This window comes from Epinephelus fuscoguttatus, linkage group LG9 (genome assembly GCF_011397635.1).
Source record: "Epinephelus fuscoguttatus linkage group LG9, E.fuscoguttatus.final_Chr_v1".
NCBI lineage: Eukaryota > Metazoa > Chordata > Actinopteri > Perciformes > Serranidae > Epinephelus > Epinephelus fuscoguttatus.
In genome coordinates, this window is record NC_064760.1 from 23,856,016 (window position 1) to 23,881,255 (window position 25,240).

General features: G+C 41.1%; 1 protein-coding gene across 3 annotated transcripts in view; it reads right to left on the minus strand.

The window, feature by feature from the left end:
* LOC125894246 (protocadherin gamma-C5-like) overlaps positions 1-24,399 on the minus strand; it is a 143,154-nt gene extending 118,755 nt beyond the window's left edge. The window contains exon 1 of one of the 3 annotated variants that reach the window (XM_049585538.1): positions 21,912-24,399. In XM_049585538.1, coding sequence (XP_049441495.1) covers positions 21,912-24,302 — 2,391 coding nt within the window. In that variant the 5' untranslated portion in view covers positions 24,303-24,399. Of the gene's footprint in view, positions 1-2,569; positions 5,016-8,102; positions 10,577-21,911 lie in introns of those variants that run through there. The other 2 variants (XM_049585537.1, XM_049585540.1) reach the window with 2 other exon arrangements.
* Between the last annotated feature and the right edge of the window lie 841 nt (positions 24,400-25,240).

The window sequence follows — 25,240 nt, forward strand, 5'->3', positions numbered from 1 at the left end:
GCTCATCTACAAGCAACAGTGTTTCAGAGTGATTAAAATATGTCTCCACATCACATGCAGTTAAAGATGGATTGACGAAGCCTTTGCCCTCTTCTGAACAGAGCAAAATAGAAAAAAAAACACACAAAAAAACCTCCCTTGTACCCTCACAGATTAGAGATTAATGATATAGTTTGTCAATAACTATCAACAAGACAACAGCTAGTGTATTGGATCAAACACTTACTATAACAGATAAATTAAAAACAACCATACAACGCAATATAGTTAAGACAGAAGTAGTGAAGACCAATCACTTTAAATCAAGTCAATCCACAGAAAACACTAAGGCGGAACAGCTGTTACCAAAGTCACCGTGCTCGAAAAACTATTTGTGTAACCTGGAGGGGAAAGTCTCTCATTCTGCAGATACCTTATAGACTGCCTCAGTGACATTCAGACTGTATTTTGATGAATGAGGTGACAGACATTATGTCAAATCATGTTTATTATTGGTCTACAACACAAGAGCAAGCCTCAATCTTCAAAGTGAGACACATGTGACTCACAATGTTATGAATAAAATAAATGTCATTCACTCAGAGGATATAATGAAGCTAGTACAATCACTTGGACACTGCAGACATATCCATGGGACAGACATTAATGTGTCATATGACAAACTGAGATAAAAATTAAAAATGTGTTATTGTCTCTCACTACATTTGTATTATCTGTATCAGACACTTACACTGGTCAGATCAGAGAGCAACCACAGCACATGTTAGCAATCAACTATAACAAAACTCAAACAAAAGCAAGCCCAAATAAACACTGCTGTTAAAGAAGTGTAATGGACTCAGTTCAAATACGTGTATACTACAGGCGATGTCATCCACTGGAAGACCAGCATTAGTCAACAGTTGCATGTCTAGGTAGGTTTTCAACAATTTAGCTTTCAAATATAAAAATCCCGCGACCCTCAAGAGGATGAAGCGGTTAGAAGATGAATGAATGAATATAAAAATCAACACAAATTCCAAAGTGTAAGATTAATGTGTATATTTACATTTATTGATGTGGCACACATTTCTCTTTCCAAAGCAACACTCAGATGAGGTACAATCAAAGCACTAATCAGTAACCATCAACAACAAGTTTCACAAACTTTAGTTTGAAGCTCCTTCTAAGGGAAGTGGGTCAAGATTGCAGGCGTATGAAGTCGGCAATGGATGCACAAGAACTAAGATGGTTTTTGTTTGTTTTGTCTTTGTGATTGTAGATCAGAGGGAAAACAGAGAGATGTGTCTGCCAGAAACTTTTAGTAAATATGTCACATAATAAAATGACATTATAACACATACAGCCACAGATATCTATTCCTCTACAACAATGATTATCCAATTGTGTGTGTGATGTGTTTTAGCAGTGAGAGAAACTTAATGTAAATGGAACATGTAAATAAAAGCAGTCAGAGGTCATCACTGAAACTCAGTCACATTGTCCTGTTTATGCTGATAAGTAAAGTGGAGGCTTATTTAATTATTTAGTCAGCAATGATTTGATTCAAGCACTGCATGCACTCACATTTGATAAAATACATACTGTTAATGAAAAAGTGGAGACCAAGGTTTTGATGTCAACACAAAACAATCCTCGTAAAAAGGAATGTCACAATGTCACACCTTCACATGAGTAATGAACTGCTTTAATGCTGAGCAAACACCAATAACACCACATCTACAAATAAAAAAGCAAGCAGAGAGGTGACAAAACGATACATGATCGGAGTAACTTCAGAGGGGGAAAAAAGGATTTTTTTTATGGAAAAGACAACATATCTCCTGACTTGAACAACACACATAAAATATCAGGAACTAATTCATTGTGAGTCTGTCAGTGTCAATAATGTACTAACAAGCCTTGGGTAAAATCTAAATTATAACAAGACTGTAACTAACAAACCAAATGTAACAGCTTCACATTGTGAAAAAAGGGGCCATGGTTAAAATGAAATCAATTTTGCATACTGAACAAAAGCTTCTTAAAGGTGATGATTGAAATTGATCAAAGAATCTTTGTGAAAAATGATTTAGACAGACAGACGAATCAGGACATACAAACAAAAGGATAAATATGCACAAAAGAACAATTATGAACCACAACTCATTACAAGCCTCAAAGTAAGTGAAAACAATGTTTTGAGTTTGTATATATCCAAAAATCAAATACGCAATTGCATAAAATTAAGTATTTGAAAATAAAATGTGTACATTTATCTATACTTCTGTTTGTTAGTTCTTGAGTGTTGTTAAAAAACTTCTGACAAAATTGATGCTATGTGTTTTCACACCTCTAAACACTCACATTCTCCAAATGTTTCAGTAAAGTCTGACAGACATTTCCTTAAGGTCAGAAGCTTAAGTCTTAACTTTTAAAGCACCATCATGAACTCCTAACAACTTTCCGACCCATTAAAAGTGTATTAAAACACCACCACCAAAGACGAGAAGAATACAACCAAAATTACTCAAAGCAAAACACAAGGGTGGCCTCTTCAGGACTCAAGTGTTATGAAATGCAGCCCTACCTCAGGAGAAGCATCACTATCTCCAAAGGCATCAGCAAAGTCTGATGGACTTTTCCTCAGAGTCTGGTCAGCAGGCAGTGTGTTGTCATTGTAAGATGACACGAACTTAAAGTCACTGGTTCTTGAACCTGTTGTCAGGTAGGCGTCATAATTGTAAGTGCTGCGTAAAGTTCCTGTGCCGTCAACATCTGCGTAATTAGGAGGGAGATAAGCGCTGGGGATGGCAACTGCTCCATCAAACAACAGTCTGGGCTTTCTCCTGCGACAAAACCTCACACCCAGGATGATGATGATGAAGGTCAGGAAAAACGTCGACACAGACACCAGCGCGATGATCAGATAAGACGTCAGTTTGGAATTCTTCTCATCATAAGAAATGTCCTTCAGTTCTGGCACCTCAGCCAAGTTATCAGAAATCAGTAAATACATGGAACAGGTGGCAGACAGAGAGGGCTGTCCGTTATCTTTCACTGACACAATCAGGTTCTGTTTCATGCTGTCAGACTCGGAAATGTCCCGCTGTGTCCTGATCTCTCCGCTGTGGACACCAATAGTGAAAAGGCCCGGATCAGTGGATTTCACTATATCATAGGACAGCCAGGCGTTCTGTCCGGAGTCCGCGTCCACCGCGATCACTTTGGACACCAGAGAGCCTCCGTGTGCAGCTTTGGGGACCAGCTCGGTCATGAAGGACTTGCCCTCCGGCCCGGGGTACAGTATCTGAGGAGAGTTGTCATTCACATCCGATATGAACACACTGACGGTCACGTTGCTGCTCAGCGGAGGAGAACCGTTGTCTCTGCCCATCACGTGGACTTTAAAGCTCCTCAACTGTTCATAATCAAACGACCTCACAGCGTGGATCACCCCCGTGTCTCCGTTAACAGACACATAGGACGACACCGGGGCGCCGTTCACCTCACCGGGTAACAGAGAATAAATCACTGTACCGTTTTGTCTCCAGTCGGGGTCTCGAGCACTAACGGAACATAAAGTGGAGCCAGGTTTGTTATTTTCACTCACATATGCGCTGTACGACTGTTCCTCAAACACAGGTGGGTTGTCGTTGATGTCTGCTACAGATAACTCAACACTTTTAGACGAGGACAGAGGTGGAGAGCCCTCGTCAGTGGCAGTGATTGTAATGTTGTAATCAGACACTACTTCACGGTCCAGTTGTCCTGTGGTCACCAGAGAATAATAGTTTTTAATAGAAGGAACCAACTTAAAAGGGACGTTTTGCTGAATGGAGCAGCGGACCTGTCTGTTATTCTCAGAGTCTCTATCCTGCACGTTAATGATGCCCACCTCTGTACCAGGTGACACATTCTCAGGTATGGGGTTAGACAGTGATTTCAAATTAACTACAGGAGCGTTGTCATTCACATCTGTGATGGAAATAATTACCTTAGCATAAGATGACAGCCCTAATCCATCTTTTGCTTTAAGACGTATTTCAAATGATGTGGTGGCTTCATAGTCAACAGAGCCAATTACACGTATATCCCCCACCTTACGGTCAATACTAAATATCTTCTTCACATCTTCAGTAACATGTCCGAATTCATATGTCACATCACCATTGACTCCCTCGTCTGCATCAGCAGCGCTCACTGTGACCACTACAGTACCTACAGGAGAGTTTTCAGGCAGACTGGCTTTATAAACGGCCTGGCTGAACACTGGGGCGTTATCATTAGCATCCAGCACAGTGACGTGTATGACTACAGTACCTGATCTCTGAGGAGAGCCACCATCTAAAGCTGTCAGGAGCAAACTGAGCTCTTGCTGTTTTTCTCGATCGAGCTCTTTATCCAGAACAAGCTCTATTGTGTTTCCATCAACGGACAAAATGAAATTATCATTCTTCTTAAGGCTGTACTGCTGAACTGAATTCTGTCCTACATCCGCATCGTGTGCCTCCTCGATCACAAAACGAGCTCCCCTGACTGCCAGCTCGTGGATTTCAATATTGATCAATTCTTCCTTAAACTGAGGCGAGTTATCATTAATATCTTGAATGTGAAGACTGATCCGATGGAGCTCGAGAGGATTCTCCAGCACAAGCTCGTGTTTCAGGATGCACGAAGCTTTTTCTCCACAGTGCCCCTCTCGATCAATCCTGTCGGCAACAATCAACTCTCCGTTATTCAGGTTTATGTCACAGTAACGTTTATCAGTCCCGTCGGTGTCGATACGGGCTCTTCTGTTAGACAGTGCGCTCGTCTGCAGCCCGAGATCCTTGGCCATATTTCCAATAACTGATCCTCGTTTCATCTCCTCCGGAAACGAATAGCTCAGATCTCCATATGCGCCATGCAGAAAAAGCAGGAGGAAAGAGACGCCGCATGCGATCATTTTAAAATCCATCATCACGGATGAATTCCTAATATGTCTCAGGATCGACGCAACAAACACACTTCAACCACATAACACGAATAGTACTAACTGCAGTTCAGCGCGAATGTGTTTCACGGATCTAGACCACGCAATGGGCGTACAAGAAGGTCTGTCCACAAAGGACAGAGGATGTCATCCATTCTAAGGCTGGTGAATAGCGACACCGTGAGTGAAGTTCATAAATAACATTGATTTAAAAGTTCAAATGAAACACTGATAAATTGGTTGCAGCCTATATAACTTTGTCCACCAGTGCTCTAAATAAAACATAAGATAAATTTACCTTGGTGTTTACAACATTTACAACTACAGTAACCCACAACCATATCCAATAAGATACTAGCTGCAGTAAGAACTACTGTGCATTTAGTTAAATGCATCAAAGACACGAGTATGGGCTCAGGTGGTCTTTAAATTGTCAGAGTCAACACATATCAATGGCATCTGTCGGGACATTAATCTTTGTCAGATACAAGGATATGAGAAAAACTAATTGTCTTAATTTGTGACTAAATCTCAGCCATAAATCTTGATATCGTCATCTGATAATCATATAAAGGGGGTTACTGAGTTGTTTTTGTTTGTTTGTTTGTTTGTTTTTCTGCAAGCAGTAAACCAGGTGTCTATCCAACTTCCCTGAATGCGGCCTGGTGAAAGATGTAAAACTTAAAGGCTGCAGTCACAATAACCCTAATGTGTACTTCAGGTGCTATCCAAGACTTTCACCAGGTTGTACTTTCTTTAAAGTTAGCTTGCTGTCTAAATGTATGTAAGCCTGGGCATGACTGAAGAGATTTGCTGAAAAAAAAAGAAGAAGAAAAAAGCATGTGCCTGTTTGCAATTCAAATTATGATTACACCATACTTCAATTATCATTGTCATCATATTGCAAAGTTGTACAAGTTCTGAACACTATTGTCCCCAGTGGGATTAAGATAGTATCTCTCATAGAGGTGCACATCAGTGGGGTTATTTGTTTTTTTTTTTTTTGTTGTTTCTATATTTTTAGGTTTCAGCCCTATCTCAAGATAAACTAAAAGAATAAAGGCATGTATTGTTATAAACATTTTGTTTGACTACAGCATACATTAAATGTATGTGAACTAAACCCATGTCTGTAGGCTCTTGAGATTCTGACATCACCAAGTTAGTAACTACATCCAGTAGAAAGTAGGGCTGTCTTTGACCCCACTTGGCCTGACTTCCTACAATCATCTGCACCTCCTGTTGACAAATTATTCAATTTTCAAACTCCAGAAAGAGACAGAAACATGCACTGTGTTTACAGACAGTAAGTTTGTTTCAGTACTGAATAAGAAGCCACATCTATTGTCTCTGTATCTTAAGACAAAGCTCTGCAAATAATGAAGAGAAAACTCAATGCAAAATCACTAAGTCAGGAGACCTGCTGTGGGGAAACACCTCTCTGTAGACTGGGAGTGTTGTATCACTCTGTAGTTATACAGAGCTGGCGAAGTTTGTGGTGGTTTGGTTACTAAAGTTATATAATCATACATCTCTACAAAAGGTAAAAATGAAATAGGCTCAGCTTTCACCTAGCACAACACAACACATTCTCAAAAATGAAAAAAAAAAAAAAAAATCACCATTCAAAAAGGGACAGGAACGATATACAGGATACTGTCTGACTATCAGCATCTTCTCAAGATCACAACTAATGTGATGAAAGACTAAATAAGTACAAGCACCAAATATATCCCCATAGGACAGCCAAGTCATTGAAACTGACAAACTGCACATACAAACAACTCATTCAACTTTCTCTACATTTACTTCTATCTTAAGCGTCATGGAAGATGGCAGCACCCACAGACACAGCAACTCTTGTCGTTGTAATTGCGTTATGCTTGCATATTAACAATAAAGTTCTTGAAATGTAAAGCTGTGATCAAATCAGACAGTAATCAAACACAGCAAAGCTCAAACAAGAGAGGCCTGTTTAGCATACAAGTTTCAGAATGCAATTGGACTGACTTTAAATGTAAAACCAACATTATTCAGGCAGTGTCTTCCATCTGAGGTGTATGTGCCACTGTTACACAAAAGCAGCATGTGTGAGTAGGTTTTCAGTCATCCAGCTCATGATATACATACTGCCAGATACCAACACAACATATTTCCTTCGATCACCAGAGGAGACATGATCAACAAAGTCATCTATTGGAAATTACATATCCTGGCAAATGTGGCCACAGAATTAATTTTTGTCTTACACACTGACCATAAAATATCTTATTACTAAGACTAAGACAGCTGATAAATAATATATTATTTTTATGTTGCCACAAAAACAGTTGTGTCTGTCACGATTCCGGGTCACAACAGACATTTGTATTCACATTTCTGAGATATAAAAAAATATAGACTACACACTAGAGGAATGTCACTGTGTCATATTTTATGCAGGTAGTTATCAACAACAGGTTAATGATGAATATTCAGCCCCAACAAATTGTGTTTGGTTCATAAAGAAACTTCAAAACAAGCATCATGTTCAACACTCTTTACTTGAACAACTTCTGAACACCAAAATATGTACTTAAATGTAACACATCATGACTTTTTCCAGCACTAAATAACAATGCAGGACTGTGTTAATGGTTTAGATAAAGTACATATGAAGTGAGGAGGCTAATCAGTCATGGTGACAGGCATTCAGTCAGTTTGTCAATGACAATAACACTAGGATGATCAGAAACAGAAGTTTGGAGATAGATTGAAAGCATGGATTTTCAAACAAAACATCAAGTATATATTTGTTTTACTAGGCTACATCAACGATGAAAATAATTAACAGAAATCAAAATGAAACATTTAAAGGAAAGCAGTTTTAGAAATTACAAAGAAAACACGCGCGCGCGCGCGCGCGCACACACACACACACACACACACACACACACACACACACACACACACACACACTTCATTTGGACAGAAAGACTAGAACAACTCCGCAAGGACAAAGACGGCCCTCATTTTGAAAAGTTGGTGGATATATATTTATGAAATTAAACCTTTTAGAGTAATGCATGGTTGATATAACGTATTTGAATTTATGAAATTTGATGTCAGACTATAAATACGAGTTGAATAAGCTAAAACGCATCCCTACCTCGGGAGAGCCATCACTATCTCCAAAGGCATCAGCAAAGTCTGATGGACTTTTCCTCAGAGTCTGGTCAGCAGGCAGTGTGTTGTCATTGTAAGATGACACGAACTTAAAGTCACTGGTTCTTGAACCTGTTGTCAGGTAGGCGTCATAATTGTAAGTGCTGCGTAAAGTTCCTGTGCCGTCAACATCTGCGTAATTAGGAGGGAGATAAGCGCTGGGGATGGCAACTGCTCCATCAAACAACAGTCTGGGCTTTCTCCTGCGACAAAACCTCACACCCAGGATGATGATGATGAAGGTCAGGAAAAACGTCGACACAGACACCAGCGCGATGATCAGATAAGACGTCAGTTTGGAATTCTTCTCATCATAAGAAATGTCCTTCAGTTCTGGCACCTCAGCCAAGTTATCAGAAATCAGTAAATACATGGAACAGGTGGCAGACAGAGAGGGCTGTCCGTTATCTTTCACTGACACAATCAGGTTCTGTTTCATGCTGTCAGACTCGGAAATGTCCCGCTGTGTCCTGATCTCTCCGCTGTGGACACCAATAGTGAAAAGGCCCGGATCAGTGGATTTCACTATATCATAGGACAGCCAGGCGTTCTGTCCGGAGTCCGCGTCCACCGCGATCACTTTGGACACCAGAGAGCCTCCGTGTGCAGCTTTGGGGACCAGCTCGGTCATGAAGGACTTGCCCTCCGGCCCGGGGTACAGTATCTGAGGAGAGTTGTCATTCACATCCGATATGAACACACTGACGGTCACGTTGCTGCTCAGCGGAGGAGAACCGTTGTCTCTGCCCATCACGTGGACTTTGAAACTCCTCAACTGTTCATAATCAAACGACCTCACAGCGTGGATCACCCCCGTGTCTCCGTTAACAGACACATAGGACGACACCGGGGCACCGTTCACCTCACCGGGTAACAGAGAATAAATCACTGTACCGTTTTGTCTCCAGTCGGGGTCTCGAGCACTAACGGAACATAAAGTGGAGCCAGGTTTGTTATTTTCACTCACATATGCGCTGTACGACTGTTCCTCAAACACAGGTGGGTTGTCGTTGATGTCTGCTACAGATAACTCAACACTTTTAGACGAGGACAGAGGTGGAGAGCCCTCGTCACTGGCAGTGATTGTAATGTTGTAATCAGACACTACTTCACGGTCCAGTTGTCCTGTGGTCACCAGAGAATAATAGTTTTTAATAGAAGGAACCAACTTAAAAGGGGCGTTTTGCTGAATGGAGCAGCGGACCTGTCTGTTATTCTCAGAGTCTCTATCCTGCACGTTAATGATGCCCACCTCTGTACCAGGTGGGGTGTCCTCAGGTATGGGGTTAGTCAGTGATTTCAAATTAACTACAGGAGCGTTGTCATTCACATCAGTGATAGAAATAATTACCTTAGCATAAGATGACAGCCCTAATCCATCTTTTGCTTTAAGACGTATTTCAAATAATGTGGTGGCTTCATAGTCAACAGAGCCAATTACGCGTATATCCCCCATTTTACGGTCAATACTAAATATCTTCTTCACATCTTCAGTAACATGCCCAAATTCATAAGTCACGTCTCCATTGACTCCCTCGTCTGCATCACTAGCGCTCACTGTGACCACTACAGTTCCTACAGGAGAGTTTTCAGGCAGACTGGCTTTATAAACGGCCTGGCTGAACACTGGGGCGTTATCATTAGCATCCAGCACAGTGACGTGTATGACTACAGTACCTGATCTCTGAGGAGAGCCACCATCTAAAGCTGTAAGGAGCAAACTGAGCTCTTGCTGTTTTTCTCGATCGAGCTCTTTATCCAGAACAATCTCTATTGTGTTTCCGTCAGCAGCCAAAATGAAATTATCATTCTTCTTAAGGCTGTACTGCTGAACTGAATTCTGTCCTACATCCGCATCGTGTGCCTCCTCGATCACAAAACGAGCCCCCCTGTCTGCCGACTCGCGAATTTCTATATTTATCAATTCTTCCTTAAATTGAGGCGAGTTATCATTAATATCTTGAATGTGAAGACTGATCCGATGGAGCTCGAGAGGATTCTCCAGCACCAGCTCTTGTTTCAGGATGCACGAAGCCTTTTCTCCACAGAGCCCCTCTCGATCAATCCTGTCGGCAACAATCAACTCTCCGTTATTCAGGTTTATGTCACAGTAACGTTTATCAGTCTCATCGATGTCGATACGGGCTCTCCTGTTGGAGAGTGCGCTCGTCTGCAGCCCGAGATCCTTGGCCATATTTCCAATAACTGATCCTCGTTTCATCTCCTCCGGAAAAGAATAGCTCAGATCTCCATATGCGCCATGCAGAAAAAACAGGAGGAAAGAGAAGCTGCACGCGATCATTTTAAAATCCATCATCACGGATGAATTCCTAATATGTCTCATGATCGAAGCAACAAACACACTTCAACCACATAACACGAATAGTACTAACTGCAGTTCAACGTGAATGTGCTCAAAGTATCTAGACCACGCAATGGGCGTACAAGAACGTCTGTCCACAAAGGACAGAGGATATAATCCATTCTAAGGCTGGTGAATAGCGACACCGTGAGTTCAACAATAACATTATTTTAACATTTCAAATGAAACACTGTTAAATCGGTTGCAGCCTAAAAAACTTTGTCCACCAATGCTCTAAATAAAACAAAAGATTAATTTACTTAGGCGTTTACAACGTTTACAACTACAGTAACCCACAGCCGCATCCAAAAAGAGACCAGCTGCAGCAACAACTACTGTGCATTTCGTTCAATGCATCAAAGACAGACTCTCATAAAGGTGTGAATACAGCATGTATGCGCATGGGCTGAGGTGGTCTTTAAACTGTCAGAGTCAACACACTTCAGTGGTATAAAAGGTAATGAAATATGGTATTGAATAGCCATCAGTATGTAAAATAATATTTGTCAGATACAACGATATGAAAACGACTATAATTATCTTAGTTTGTACCTGCACCTCAGTCATAAATCTAGATATCAATCATCTGATAATCCCCTAAAGCGGGGTATTGAGTTTTTTTAATTATTTATTTATTTTAAGTTCAATCAGAGGGATATTTCTGGAAGCAGTGGACCAGGTGCCATTCCTTCTTTACTGTATGTGGCCTGGTGAAAAATGTAAAACTTAAAGGCTGCAGTCACAATAACCTGATGTGTCCTTCAGGTGTGGGATCCCAGACTGTCAACAGGTTGTGCTTTCTTTAAAGTCAACTTGTTGTCTAAATGTACTTAAGCATGGGCATGACTTCAGAGAGCTGCTGAAAAAAACATGCATGTTGCAATTTCTATTAAATTAAACAACACATCAATCATCATTGTCATCATATTGCAAGGTTGTACAAGTTCTGAACACTATTGTCTCCAGTGGGATTAAGATAGTATCTCTCATAGAGGTGCATGTGGTTGTAGTCCTATCTAAAGATAAAAAAAATTTAAAAATGATGTGTATTATGAAGACGCTGTTTGACCACAGCATAAATTAAATGTATGTGAACTAAGCCCATGTCTGTAGGCTCTTAAAATTCTGACAACACCAAGTTAGTAACCACATTCAGTAGAAAGTAGTGCTGTCTTTGACCCCACTTGGCCTGACATCTTGGCATCCTCAGTTGTAGAATGAAAACTCATGTTGACAGATGTTTCAATTTTCAAATTCCAGATAGAGAGAGAAACATGTATTATGTTTACAAATTGAAAGTTTGTTTAAATACTGAATAAGAAATCACATCTATTACCTCCGTATCTTAAGACAAAGCACTGCCAATAATGTAGAGAAAACTCAATGCAAAAATCAGTGAGTCAGGAGACCTGCTATGGGGACACACCACTCTACCAGCTCTATACAACTACAGAGTGATACAAAACTGCCAATCTACAAAGATTTTGGTGGTTTGTAGTCTCTTAAGTTATATAATCATACATATCTACACAAGGTGATAATTAAATAGGCTCGGGTTTCACCTCACAGTACAACACATTCTCAGAAATGAAAAAAGTCACCATTCAAAAAGCAACAGAAAATATATACAGGATAATGTCTGACTGTCAGCATCTTCTCAAGAACACAACTAACAAAAAGGCATCATGTAATGAAGAATTAACTGAGTACAAGCACCAAATACTGTATATCCCCATAGGACAACCAAGTCATTGAAACTGACAAACTGCACATACAAACAACACATTCATCTTTCTCTTTAATCTTAAGCTATATGGAAGATGTCAGTACACACAGACACAGCAGCTCTTGTTGTTGTAATTTCATTAAGCTGTGGTCAAATCAGACAGTAATCAAACACAACAGAGCTCAAACAAGAGAGGCCTGTTTAGCATACAAGTAAGAAGGAAAGTGGATTGACTTTATATGTAAAGACCAATATTATTCAGGCAGTGTCTTCCACCTGGGGTGTATATGCCACTATTACACAACAACAGCATGTGTGAGTAGGTTTTCAATCATCCAACTCATGATATACATACTGCCAGATACCAACACAACATATTTCCTTCCATCACTAGAAGGGAAATTGATCAACAGAGTCATCTATTGTAAATTACGGATCGAGGCAAATGCAGCCACAGAATTCATTTTTGTCTTACACATTGACCACTTGATGTCTTATTACTAAGTCTCATACACATTACACACTGTAAACTGCTATACAGCTGATAAATAATACATTATTTTTTGTGTTGCGACAAAAGCATCTGTTTCTGTAAAGATTTCAGGTCACCAAAGGCATTTGTATTCACTTTTCTGAGATATAGTTTGAAACAGCATTTGTATTATTTTAATGTTCATTTTATTAAAAAATAGACTTTACACTGGAAGAATGTCACTGTGTCATATTCTATGCAGGCAGAAAACAATAGGTCAATGATGAATAATCAGCCCCAACAAAGTGTGTTTGGGTCAAACAGAAGCTTCAAAACAATCATGATATCCAACACTATCTTTACTTGAACAACCTGTGAATACCGAGAAGTGTACTTCAATATAAGATATTATGACTTTTCCCATCAATTATAAGACTCAAATAACATCTCAGGAGTGTGCTAATGGTTTAAATAAAGTACATTATGAAGAGAGGAGGCTAATCAGTGACTATGAAAGGCATTCACTAAGTTTGTTATTGACAGTAACACTAGGATGATATGAAACAGAAGTTTGAAGATAGATTGAAAGAATACATTTTCAAACACACGTTAAGTATAATTTTTTTCACTAGGCTACATCAATACAGAAAATACCTTAAAGCAATCAAAATGAAACATTTAAAGGAAAGCAGTTTTAGAAATTACAAAGAAAACACAAACACACACACACACACACACACACATATTACTTAGGCTGCCAACTCAGATCTGGCCAGGAACTGCGGATGAAAACTAGCCTTTTGGCGAATTCTGGTATATTTACAGTTCACTGTTCATTAATATGCATTGTCCCTGATAAATAAACAAATAAATAAACACACACACATGCAATTCATTTAGACAGAAAAACTATATAGAACAACTGCACAAGCACAAAGAGGGCCTTCACTTTGAAAACGTTGGCGGAAATCTATTTATGTAATTAAACCTTTCAGAGTAGCCTAATGCATGTTTGAGTTAACGCATATGAATGGATGAAATTTGATGTCAGACTATAAACGCGGGTTGAATAGTTTAAAACGCATCCCTACCTCAGGAGAGCCATCACTATCTCCAAAGGCATCAGCAAAGTCTGATGGACTTTTCCTCAGAGTCTGGTCAGCAGGCAGTGTGTTGTCATTGTAAGATGACACGAACTTAAAGTCACTGGTTCTTGAACCTGTTGTCAGGTAGGCGTCATAATTGTAAGTGCTGCGTAAAGTTCCTGTGCCGTCAACATCTGCGTAATTAGGAGGGAGATAAGCGCTGGGGATGGCAACTGCTCCATCAAACAACAGTCTGGGCTTTCTCCTGCGACAAAACCTCACACCCAGGATGATGATGATGAAGGTCAGGAAAAACGTCGACACAGACACCAGCGCGATGATCAGATAAGACGTCAGTTTGGAATTCTTCTCATCATAAGAAATGTCCTTCAGTTCTGGCACCTCAGCCAAGTTATCAGAAATCAGTAAATACATGGAACAGGTGGCAGACAGAGGTCTGTCCGTTATCTTTCACTGACACAATCAGGTTCTGTTTCATGCTGTCAGACTCGGAAATGTCCCGCTGTGTCCTGATCTCTCCGCTGTGGACACCAATAGTGAAAAGGCCCGGATCAGTGGATTTCACTATATCATAGGACAGCCAGGCGTTCTGTCCGGAGTCCGCGTCCACCGCGATCACTTTGGACACCAGAGAGCCTCCGTGCAGCTTTGGGGACCAGCTCGGTCATGAAGGACTTGCCCTCCGGACCGGGGTACAGTATCTGAGGAGAGTTGTCATTCACATCCGATATGAACACACTGACGGTCACGTTGCTGCTCAGCGGAGGAGAACCGTTGTCTCTGCCCATCACGTGGAATTTAAAACTCCTCAACTGTTCATAATCAAACGACCTCACAGCGTGGATCACCCCCGTGTCTCCGTTAACAGACACATAGGACGACACCGGGGCACCGTTCACCTCACCGGGTAACAGAGAATAAATCACTGTACCGTTTTGTCTCCAGTCGGGGTCTCGAGCACTAACGGAGCATAAAGTGGAGCCAGGTTTGTTATTTTCACTCACATATGCGCTGTACGACTGTTCCTCAAACACAGGTGGGTTGTCGTTGATGTCTGCTACAGATAACTCAACACTTTTAGACGAGGACAGAGGTGGAGAGCCCTCGTCACTGGCAGTGATTGTAATGTTGTAATCAGACACTACTTCACGGTCCAGTTGTCCTGTGGTCACCAGAGAATAATAGTTTTTAATAGAAGGAACCAACTTAAAAGGGGCGTTTTGCTGAATGGAGCAGCGAACCTGTCTGTTATTCTCAGAGTCTCTATCCTGCACGTTAATGATGCCCACCTCTGTACCAGGTGACACATTCTCAGGTATGGGGTTAGTCAGGGATTTCAAGTATATAACTGGGGCATTGTCATTTATATCCGTAATATCAATGATTAATGTTGCGTATGAAACTAATCCCAGACCATCTTTTGCACTTATCTGCATTTCATATGATGACACTTTCTCATAATCAATAGCTCCAGCTACTCTCACCTCTCCCGATTTAGAGTCTAAAGAAAACACGTTGTTACTTTCATCTGAAACATGATCAAATCCATAAGTAATTTCGCTATTTATACCTTCGTCTGCATCAGTAGCACTCACTGTGATCACCAGTGTATCCAGAGGAGAGTTTTCAGGCAGACTGGCTTTATAAACGGCCTGGCTGAACACTGGTACATTATCATTAGCATCCAGCACAGTGACGTGTATCATTACAGTACCTGATCTCTGAGGAGAGCCTCCATCAAATGCGGTAAGCAACAGCAAAATCTCTTTTTTGTCCTCTCTGTCTAATTCTTTGTCTAAGACTAATTCGCAGTGCTTCCGTCCGCCGGATTTTGTGTTTACATTTAATTTGAAATGATCATTCTGCTGTAGTGAGTAGCCCTGAACAGCATTTTCTCCGATGTCTCCATCGTGTGCCTCTCCCAGAAGAAACCGTTCACCCTTGTCCGCCGATTCACGAATTTCAATCTTGACTGAATCCTCTTTAAACTGAGGTGAATTGTCGTTAATATCTTGAACGCGGATACTAATACGGTGCAGCTCTAACGGATTTTCCAGCACGAGTTCCTGTTTTACAACACACGATGCCTTTTTCGCACAAAGCCCCTCTCTGTCAATCCTTTCTTGTACGATCAGGTCTCCAGTGTTGAGATTTACGCTGCAGTACTGGACGTTGTTATCCTCTGTATCGATACGGGCCTTGCGAGCAGACAGTCTGCCCACATCAAGTCCCAGATCCTTAGCGATATTTCCAATTACAGATCCACGTTTCATTTCCTCTAGAATAGAGTAGCTCACGTCTCCACAGACGGGGTGGAGGACAAGAAAAATAAAAGCAAGGCCGAAGAGCATCGAACATTTGTTGTATCCCATTGTTAGGAGAAAAGAGAAACATAAATGTTTGAATTTTCAACAAAATATTTCAACGACGTATTCGCGTTTTCCTTGGATATGTAGAATCATTTAACTTGCAATGAGATCACTAAGCGGTTTCAGTCCACTGCTGCATAATAGTGGAATCTGGCTTTAAATCGGTCGACTAAATGGGTGGAGAGTTTACGTGTAATGTCGTTTACTAGTGCACACTGACACCTTGAGTAATTTTGAGATATAACACTGGGATGTGGGTTTTTCTTGGATTGTTTTAAAAAGACACCTGTACAGAGAGCCTACAAATCAGTAAATAATTAAAGTATAACAACGTTAGGACTGTCGGAAAACAACTATGAACCGAGGTAAAAAATATTTTATGCCACTTAATGTAATGAACTATAAAAATAAAGATATAAAGAAATCATAAACAAAAAAATAATAATGTATACAAGCCAGCTGTATGCTTTGTGTTTGTTTTTGTTTTGTTTTTAAAGACAGAAAACATTTGAAATGGCTCTAAAAACTGCAACAAGAGAAAAACCTGTGTTCAGCACCATGGACAGAGAAACGATTAGCAGCATTCAAAAGGTTTTCCCTGTGAGAGAGCAACTGGGTGGATAGAGGTGCGAAAGACAAAAGTGCTACAAATACATAGAGAAACGGCAACCTGAAATTTATATTTTTAATGATCCGGGCAGAGAATTGACAGTCTGGGCATAATCAAAAAGAGTGTTACTGTGTATGTGTGATCATAGTGGGAGAGGAGGGTGGATGAGGTCAGTATCTCCAAATAAATGCTTGCAAAAAGAAAAGAGACGTGAAGAAATGTAACTTATGATCAAATAAAAAAAAAAAAAAAAAAATCATCCACGACCTTTGGAATCAATAATTAATTATTTCACAAAAGAAACCCTCCGAAATATGTATTTCCTCGTGGAATATATATTTTTAAAGATGAGACCCCACCCCCAAAAACAAAGACGGAGTAGATTATAAAAATGCAACATCTTGAAAGACGGAGACAGGTGATGATAGATGGGATGATATGCCTACCTCAGGAGAGCCATCACTATCTCCAAAGGCATCAGCGAAATCTGATGGGCTTTTCCTCAGAGTCTGGTCAGCAGGCAGTGTGTTGTCATTGTAAGATGACACGAACTTAAAGTCACTGGTTCTTGAACCTGTTGTCAGGTAGGCGTCATAATTGTAAGTGCTGCGTAAAGTTCCTGTGCCGTCAACATCTGCGTAATTAGGAGGGAGATAAGCGCTGGGGATGGCAACTGCTCCATCAAACAACAGTCTGGGCTTTCTCCTGCGACAAAACCTCACACCCAGGATGATGATGATGAAGGTCAGGAAAAACGTCGACACAGACACCAGCGCGATGATCAGATAAGACGTCAGTTTGGAGTTCTTCTCATCATAAGAAATGTCCTTCAGTTCTGGCACCTCAGCCAAGTTATCAGAAATCAGTAAATACATGGAACAGGTGGCAGACAGAGAGGGCTGTCCGTTATCTTTCACTGACACAATCAGGTTCTGTTTCATGCTGTCAGACTCGGAAATGTCCCGCTGTGTCCTGATCTCTCCGCTGTGGACACCAATAGTGAAAAGGCCCGGATCTGTGGATTTCACTATATCATAGGACAGCCAGGCGTTCTGTCCGGAGTCCGCGTCCACCGCGATCACTTTGGACACCAGAGAGCCTCCGTGTGCAGCTTTGGGGACCAGCTCGGTCATGAAGGACTTGCCCTCCGGACCGGGGTACAGTATCTGAGGAGAGTTGTCATTCACATCCGATATGAACACACTCACGGTCACGTTGCTGCTCAGCGGAGGAGAACCGTTGTCTCTGCCCATCACGTGGACTTTAAAGCTCCTCAACTGTTCATAATCAAACGACCTCACAGCGTGGATCACCCCCGTGTCTCCGTTAACAGACACATAGGATGACACCGGGGCACCGTTCACCTCACCGGGTAACAGAGAATAAATCACTGTACCGTTTTGTCTCCAGTCGGGGTCTCGAGCACTAACGGAACATAAAGTGGAGCCAGGTTTGTTATTTTCACTCACATATGCGCTGTACGACTGTTCCTCAAACATAGGTGGGTTGTCGTTGATGTCTGCTACAGATAACTCAACACTTTTAGACGAGGACAGAGGTGGAGAGCCCTCGTCACTGGCAGTGATTGTAATGTTGTAATCAGACACTACTTCACGGTCCAGTTGTCCTGTGGTCACCAGAGAATAATAGTTTTTAATAGAAGGAACCAACTTAAAAGGGGCGTTTTGCTGAATGGAGCAGCGAACCTGTCTGTTATTCTCAGAGTCTCTATCCTGCACGTTAATGATGCCCACCTCTGTACCAGGTGACACATTCTCAGGTATGGGGTTAGTCAGTGATTTCAGATTAATCACTGGGGCGTTGTCATTTATATCCGTAATATCAATTATTACTGTTGCATATGACGCCAATCCAAGACCATCCTTTGCACTAATCTGCATTTCATATGACGATTCTTTTTCATAATCAATGGATCCAGACACTTTAACTTCACCCGTTTTGGGGTTCAGAGAGAAAACTTGGTTTTCATCTGAAACATGGTCAAAACCGTAGGTAACGTCACCATACATTCCCTCATCTGCATCAGTAGCACTCACTGCAAGTACAACAGTATCTACAGGAGAGTTTTCAGGCAGACTGGCTTTATAAACGGCCTGGCTGAACACTGGTACATTATCATTAGCATCCAGCACAGTGACGTGTATGACTACAGTACCAGATCTCTGAGGAGAGCCACCATCAAATGCGGTAAGCAACAACAAAATCTCTTTCTTGTCCTCTCTGTCTAATTCTTTATCTAAGACTAACTCACCATATTTTCGTCCACCGCCCTTTGTCATTACATTTAATTTGAAATGATCATTCTGGTGTAGTGAGTAGCCCTGAACAGCATTTTCTCCGATGTCTCCATCGTGTGCCTCATCCAGCAGAAAATTGGCACCCTTGTCCGCCGATTCCTGAATTTCAATTCTCAGCGCCTCCTCTTTAAACTGAGGTGAATTGTCGTTAATATCTTGAACGCGGATACTAATACGGTGCAGCTCTAACGGATTTTCCAGTACGAGCTCCTGTTTTACAACACATGATGCCTTTTTCGCACAAAGCCCCTCTCTGTCAATCCTTTCTTGTACGATCAGGTCCCCGGTGTTGAGATTTACTCCGCAGTATTTTACACCGTTATCCTCTGTATCGATACGGGCCTTGCGAGCAGACAGTCTGCCCACATCAAGTCCCAGATCCTTAGCGATATTTCCAATTACAGATCCACGTTTCATCTCCTCCGGAATAGAGTAGCTCACGTCTCCACAGATGGGGTGGAGGACAAGAAAAATAAAAGCAAGGCCGCAGAGCAGCGCAAATCTGCTGTATCCCATTGTTACCATGAGAAAGACCACATACACACTGAAAATATGACAAAGAAGATAAAAAATATGTCAGCGATGTAGTCGTGATGCCTTCCAGCAAACAAAAACAGTCACACTGCAGTCCCACACGAAGCGGTTTTTGTCAACGGTGAAAAGACAGCAGAGTCAGGCTTTAAATTCGCTGAGACAGAAGGGTGGAGAGTGACCGTGCTCGCTCGTTTGCTGGTACACACTGACACCATGAGTGTAAGTTTAGGTATAACAACATGGTGTAGGTTTTTTTTCCCTTTCCACATATGAAATATACACCAGTTTAATTATCCTTATTTATCAGAAAACAAAAAACAAATACATTACTTACTATTTAAGTTTATCTTATCATGGGTATTGACACGTGATATTCTGCCATTAGACCACTTGTGACGGATAAAATTAACATTATCATGCCACTGTTGTAACTGTCCTTGGGGAGGAGCCCGTGTTTCAAACAACGATTAGAAAATGCACATAAACTATGTCTGAAGACAACAAGGAAAGTGCTTTCATATTAGATTTTTTTCTGTAACTGTTTCATTTTATATCAAAACTGCATGACAACTGATGTCCACAAATATAATGTCCATCGTTGATGAAATTATAGTCACGTTTTATTTTCTGTCTGCACTCTCCTCATTTTGTTAACTCACTGGTGTATGATAGGATCAATTAAAACATATGCACATATTAAATGTGTTTATATACCCCTTCTATTGCTCATATTCGTCTGAGAAAACACAGTTGACTTTGTAAATTTGCAGATAGAGTCCATGTGGGGATGTATTACTGTGTTTTAACCAACGAGTCTGAACCCCCCAGACCAACATTTGACTGTTATAGCCTTTAAATTGAAATGAGTGCTTTTAACCATGTCACAAACAGCTTTATGATTTAATTCAATGCACTGGATTCAGACACATCTCTGTCTTGAATCATGTGAGAATGTTTACAACTCAAGGATAGGCTCACACATCTTACATAGGTCATTGTGTTAATGCTTACAGTTCATATGATAAGCAACAACAAAATATTTGACAACACTTAAGAATCAGTGACAGAGGATTAATGTTTTAGTTCAAGTTTTAAACATTGTGTGCTATTGTTTTAAGTACAGTGCAAACTTCAAATAAGTTGACAGGGATCAACAGTTGTTGCAAAGTTAAAGGAAATGGGTCTGAAATCTAATTTATAAACCCATAATAGTAGAAATGCATCAAATACAACACTATCAAACTTTTTGGATAAAACTACAGATTCTCCAAGCTGCTCTGTAAAAACTTCAATGCAGAGACTTGTATTTGGTATGCATTCATTTGCATTCATTCTGTATTGTACAGTGTTTGTAATAGTGCTACTTGATACAGGAAAAAAAACACTATAGTATCTATGAGGGAAACAAGTGCAACACTTCTACATTGCACACAAAAAAAGTTAGTAGCGTGGGAGGGCACTTGATTCTAAAGACTGTCTGCCACAGTAATTCAAGGGAGTATGCACGTTTCACGAATGCACACGCCAATCATTATACATGAAGAAAACCAAGTTAGGACAGTGAGAGTCCACGTGCAAAACACACTAAACACAAAGGCTCCTTCTTTAATTTCATCTTAGTGCTCTAGTACCATATCCCATTACCTCTAAAATATGACAACCTTGTAATGAGTACAAACCCAGAAAAAACACCGACACTGGTACCATATTACAGCAAACACAGATTCATCTGAAATCATCAAGAAAATAGAACTATTGTAGCAAAGTCGGTAAAGTAGCAAATGCACTGAAAAGGAATTCAGCAAAGGGAAGAAATGCAAATACCGTAAAACCCAGAAGAAAACTATTTCTATAGAGGCATCAGAGGAGCAAACGGGTTCAGCACCAAGGACAGAGAAACAAAGACCCTAATTTTCAAAATGTTCCCTCACTGGAATACAGAAAATAACAGTGATGAAACCAGACAGAGAAACATGGACATAAAAAAAACAAAAGGCCTGTAAAACTGCAAACTATTCACATTAAAGAGGCGTATATGGGCATAATGGTGTGTGTGTGTGTGTGTGTGTGTGTGTGTGTGTGTGTGTGTGTGTGTGTGCGTGTGCGTGTGTGCGTGTGTGTGTGTGTGAGCACTGAAGTTCAGGTATAGGGGAGAGAGGTAGTTTAGAAATTGCTTAAGTTGCTCTGAGAGCAATTCAGCTTTGGTACGAGCATCTTTGTGGAACACGAGTTCAGTATGATAAAATGCGTCCCTACCTCAGGAGAGCCATCACTATCTCCAAAGGCATCGGCGAAGTCTGACGGACTTTTCCTCAGAGTCTGGTCAGCAGGCAGTGTGTTGTCATTGTAAGATGACACGAACTTGAAGTCACTGGTTCTTGAACCTGTTGTCAGGTAGGCGTCATAATTGTAAGTGCTGCGTAAAGTTCCTGTGCCGTCAACATCTGCGTAATTAGGAGGGAGATAAGCGCTGGGGATGGCAACTGCTCCATCAAACAACAGTCTGGGCTTTCTCCTGCGACAAAACCTCACACCCAAGATGATGATGATGAAGGTCAGGAAAAACGTCGACACAGACACCAGCGCGATGATCAGATAAGACGTCAGTTTGGAATTCTTCTCATCATAAGAAATGTCCTTCAGTTCTGGCACCTCAGCCAAGTTATCAGAAATCAGTAAATACATGGAACAGGTGGCAGACAGAGAGGGCTGTCCGTTATCTTTCACTGACACAATCAGGTTCTGTTTCATGCTGTCAGACTCGGAAATGTCCCGCTGTGTCCTGATCTCTCCGCTGTGGACACCAATAGTGAAAAGGCCCGGATCAGTGGATTTCACTATATCATAGGACAGCCAGGCGTTCTGTCCGGAGTCCGCGTCCACCGCGATCACTTTGGACACCAGAGAGCCTCCGTGTGCAGCTTTGGGGACCAGCTCGGTCATGAAGGACTTGCCCTCCGGACCGGGGTACAGTATCTGAGGAGAGTTGTCATTCACATCCGATATGAACACACTCACGGTCACGTTGCTGCTCAGCGGAGGAGAACCGTTGTCTCTGCCCATCACGTGGACTTTAAAACTCCTCAACTGTTCATAATCAAACGACCTCACAGCGTGGATCACCCCCGTGTCTCCGTTAACAGACACATAGGAGGACACCGGGGCACCGTTCACCTCACCGGGTAACAGAGAATAAATCACTGTACCGTTTTGTCTCCAGTCGGGGTCTCGAGCACTAACGGAACATAAAGTGGAGCCAGGTTTGTTATTTTCACTCACATATGCGCTGTACGACTGTTCCTCAAACACAGGCGGGTTGTCGTTGATGTCTGCTACAGATAACTCAACACTTTTAGACGAGGACAGAGGTGGAGAGCCCTCGTCACTGGCAGTGATTGTAATGTTGTAATCAGACACTACTTCACGGTCCAGTTGTCCTGTGGTCACCAGAGAATAATAGTTTTTAATAGAAGGAACCAACTTAAAAGGGGCGTTTTGCTGAATGGAGCAGCGGACCTGTCTGTTATTCTCAGAGTCTCTATCCTGCACGTTAATGATGCCCACCTCTGTACCAGGTGACACATTCTCAGGTATGGGGTTAGTCAGTGATTTCAGATATATCACTGGGGCATTGTCATTTATATCCGTAATATCAATGATTAATGTTGCGTATGAAACTAATCCCAGACCATCTTTTGCACTTATCTGCATTTCATATGATGACACTTTCTCATAATCAATAGCTCCAGCTATTCTCACCTCTCCCGATTTAGAGTCTAAAGAAAACGCGTTGTTGTTTTCATCTGAAACATGATCAAACTCATAAGTAATTTCGCTATTTATACCTTCATCTGCATCAGTAGCACTCACTGTGATCACCAGTGTATCTACAGCAGAGTTTTCTGGTAGACTGGCTTTATAAACGGCCTGGCTGAACACTGGTACATTATCATTAGCATCCAGCACAGTGACGTGTATGACTACAGTACCTGATCTCTGAGGAGAGCCTCCATCAAATGCGGTAAGCAACAACAAAATCTCTTTTTTGTCCTCTCTGTCTAATTCTTTGTCTAACACTAACTCGCAGTGCTTCCGTCCGCCGGATTTCATGTTTACATTTAGTTTGAAATGATCATTCTGCTGTAGTGAGTAGCCCTGAACAGCATTTTCTCCGATGTCTCCATCGTGTGCCTCTCCCAGAAGAAAACGAGCACCCTTGGCTGCCGATTCCTGAATTTCAATTTTAAGCGTCTCCTCTTTAAACTGAGGTGAATTGTCGTTAATATCTTGAACGCGGATACTAATACGGTGCAGCTCTAATGGGTTTTCCAGCACGAGTTCCTGTTTTACAACACATGATGCCCTTTTCGCACAAAGCCCCTCTCTGTCAATCCTTTCTTGTACGATCAGATCTCCGGTGTTGAGATTTACTCCGCAGTACTGGACGTTGTTATCCTCAGTATCGATACGGGCCTTGCGAGCAGACAGTCTGCCCACATCAAGTCCCAGATCCTTAGCGATATTTCCAATTACAGATCCACGTTTCATCTCCTCCGGAATAGAGTAGCTCACGTCTCCACAGACGGGGTGGAGGACAAGAAAAATGAAAGCAAGGCCGCACATTAGCGCGAATCTGCTGCATCCCATTGTTACTACACGAAAGACCACAACTGCTAACAACGATATGAAATGTATTTTATCCTTGATATCATCCAGTATATATATATTTAAAAAATCAACACTGCGCGGTCATACCACGAAGCGGTTTTGCAATATGTGGTACAACAACAGAATCAGGCTTGAAATTCGATGAGACAGAAGGGTGGAGAGAGACTGAACCCTCTCGTTTACTGGTACATACTGACACCATGAGTATTTGTCTGGGTATAACATGTGGATGTAGTATTTTTGACATGCTTAAATATGACTCTTTCAGAGAAGCTCAGTAGTCAAAATAACAACAACACAAACAACAAAAAAATAAAAGTAAAAATACAAATAAAAATAGCTCCACCATTTTAGTTTTTACCTCAGCATGATACAAGATGGCTTTGCCCCCCTTAATGTAAAAAAACAAACAAACAAAAAAGCACATCACAGACAGTAGGGATCAACTATTCAAACTGGATCTCGGAAACAGTCCTGTGTTTTCAAATAGCTTTTGGTTTGTCAAAATAGAGACAGCAGAGAAACTGAGAGAGAGGACATTTATGTTAGATTTCCGTAGATGTTTCCTTTTATCTAAAATCTGCACACGCTGCGTGAAAAATTACAATGATGTTCAAAAAATGTTGTGTCCCTTCATCACTGAAACAGTGGTCGTGCTTTTTGTTTCTTTGTTTATTCTCTCCCTTCCATCAAAATCTTTCCAATTCCATCTTACTGGGTTAAAATAAGATCAAGACAAATAGAAGAAAAATAGTTTAATTTGGACCTTGTGTAGTATTTGAGCTCACCTGCTTTTTATTTTGTATTGTTCAGATTGAAAGAATAAGTGAAAGAAATGATTTAAGCATTTAAATCAATGAGATCAAACCTAAGAACCATCATATTAAGTTACATACTGTTAACTGAGGCATTGTGTG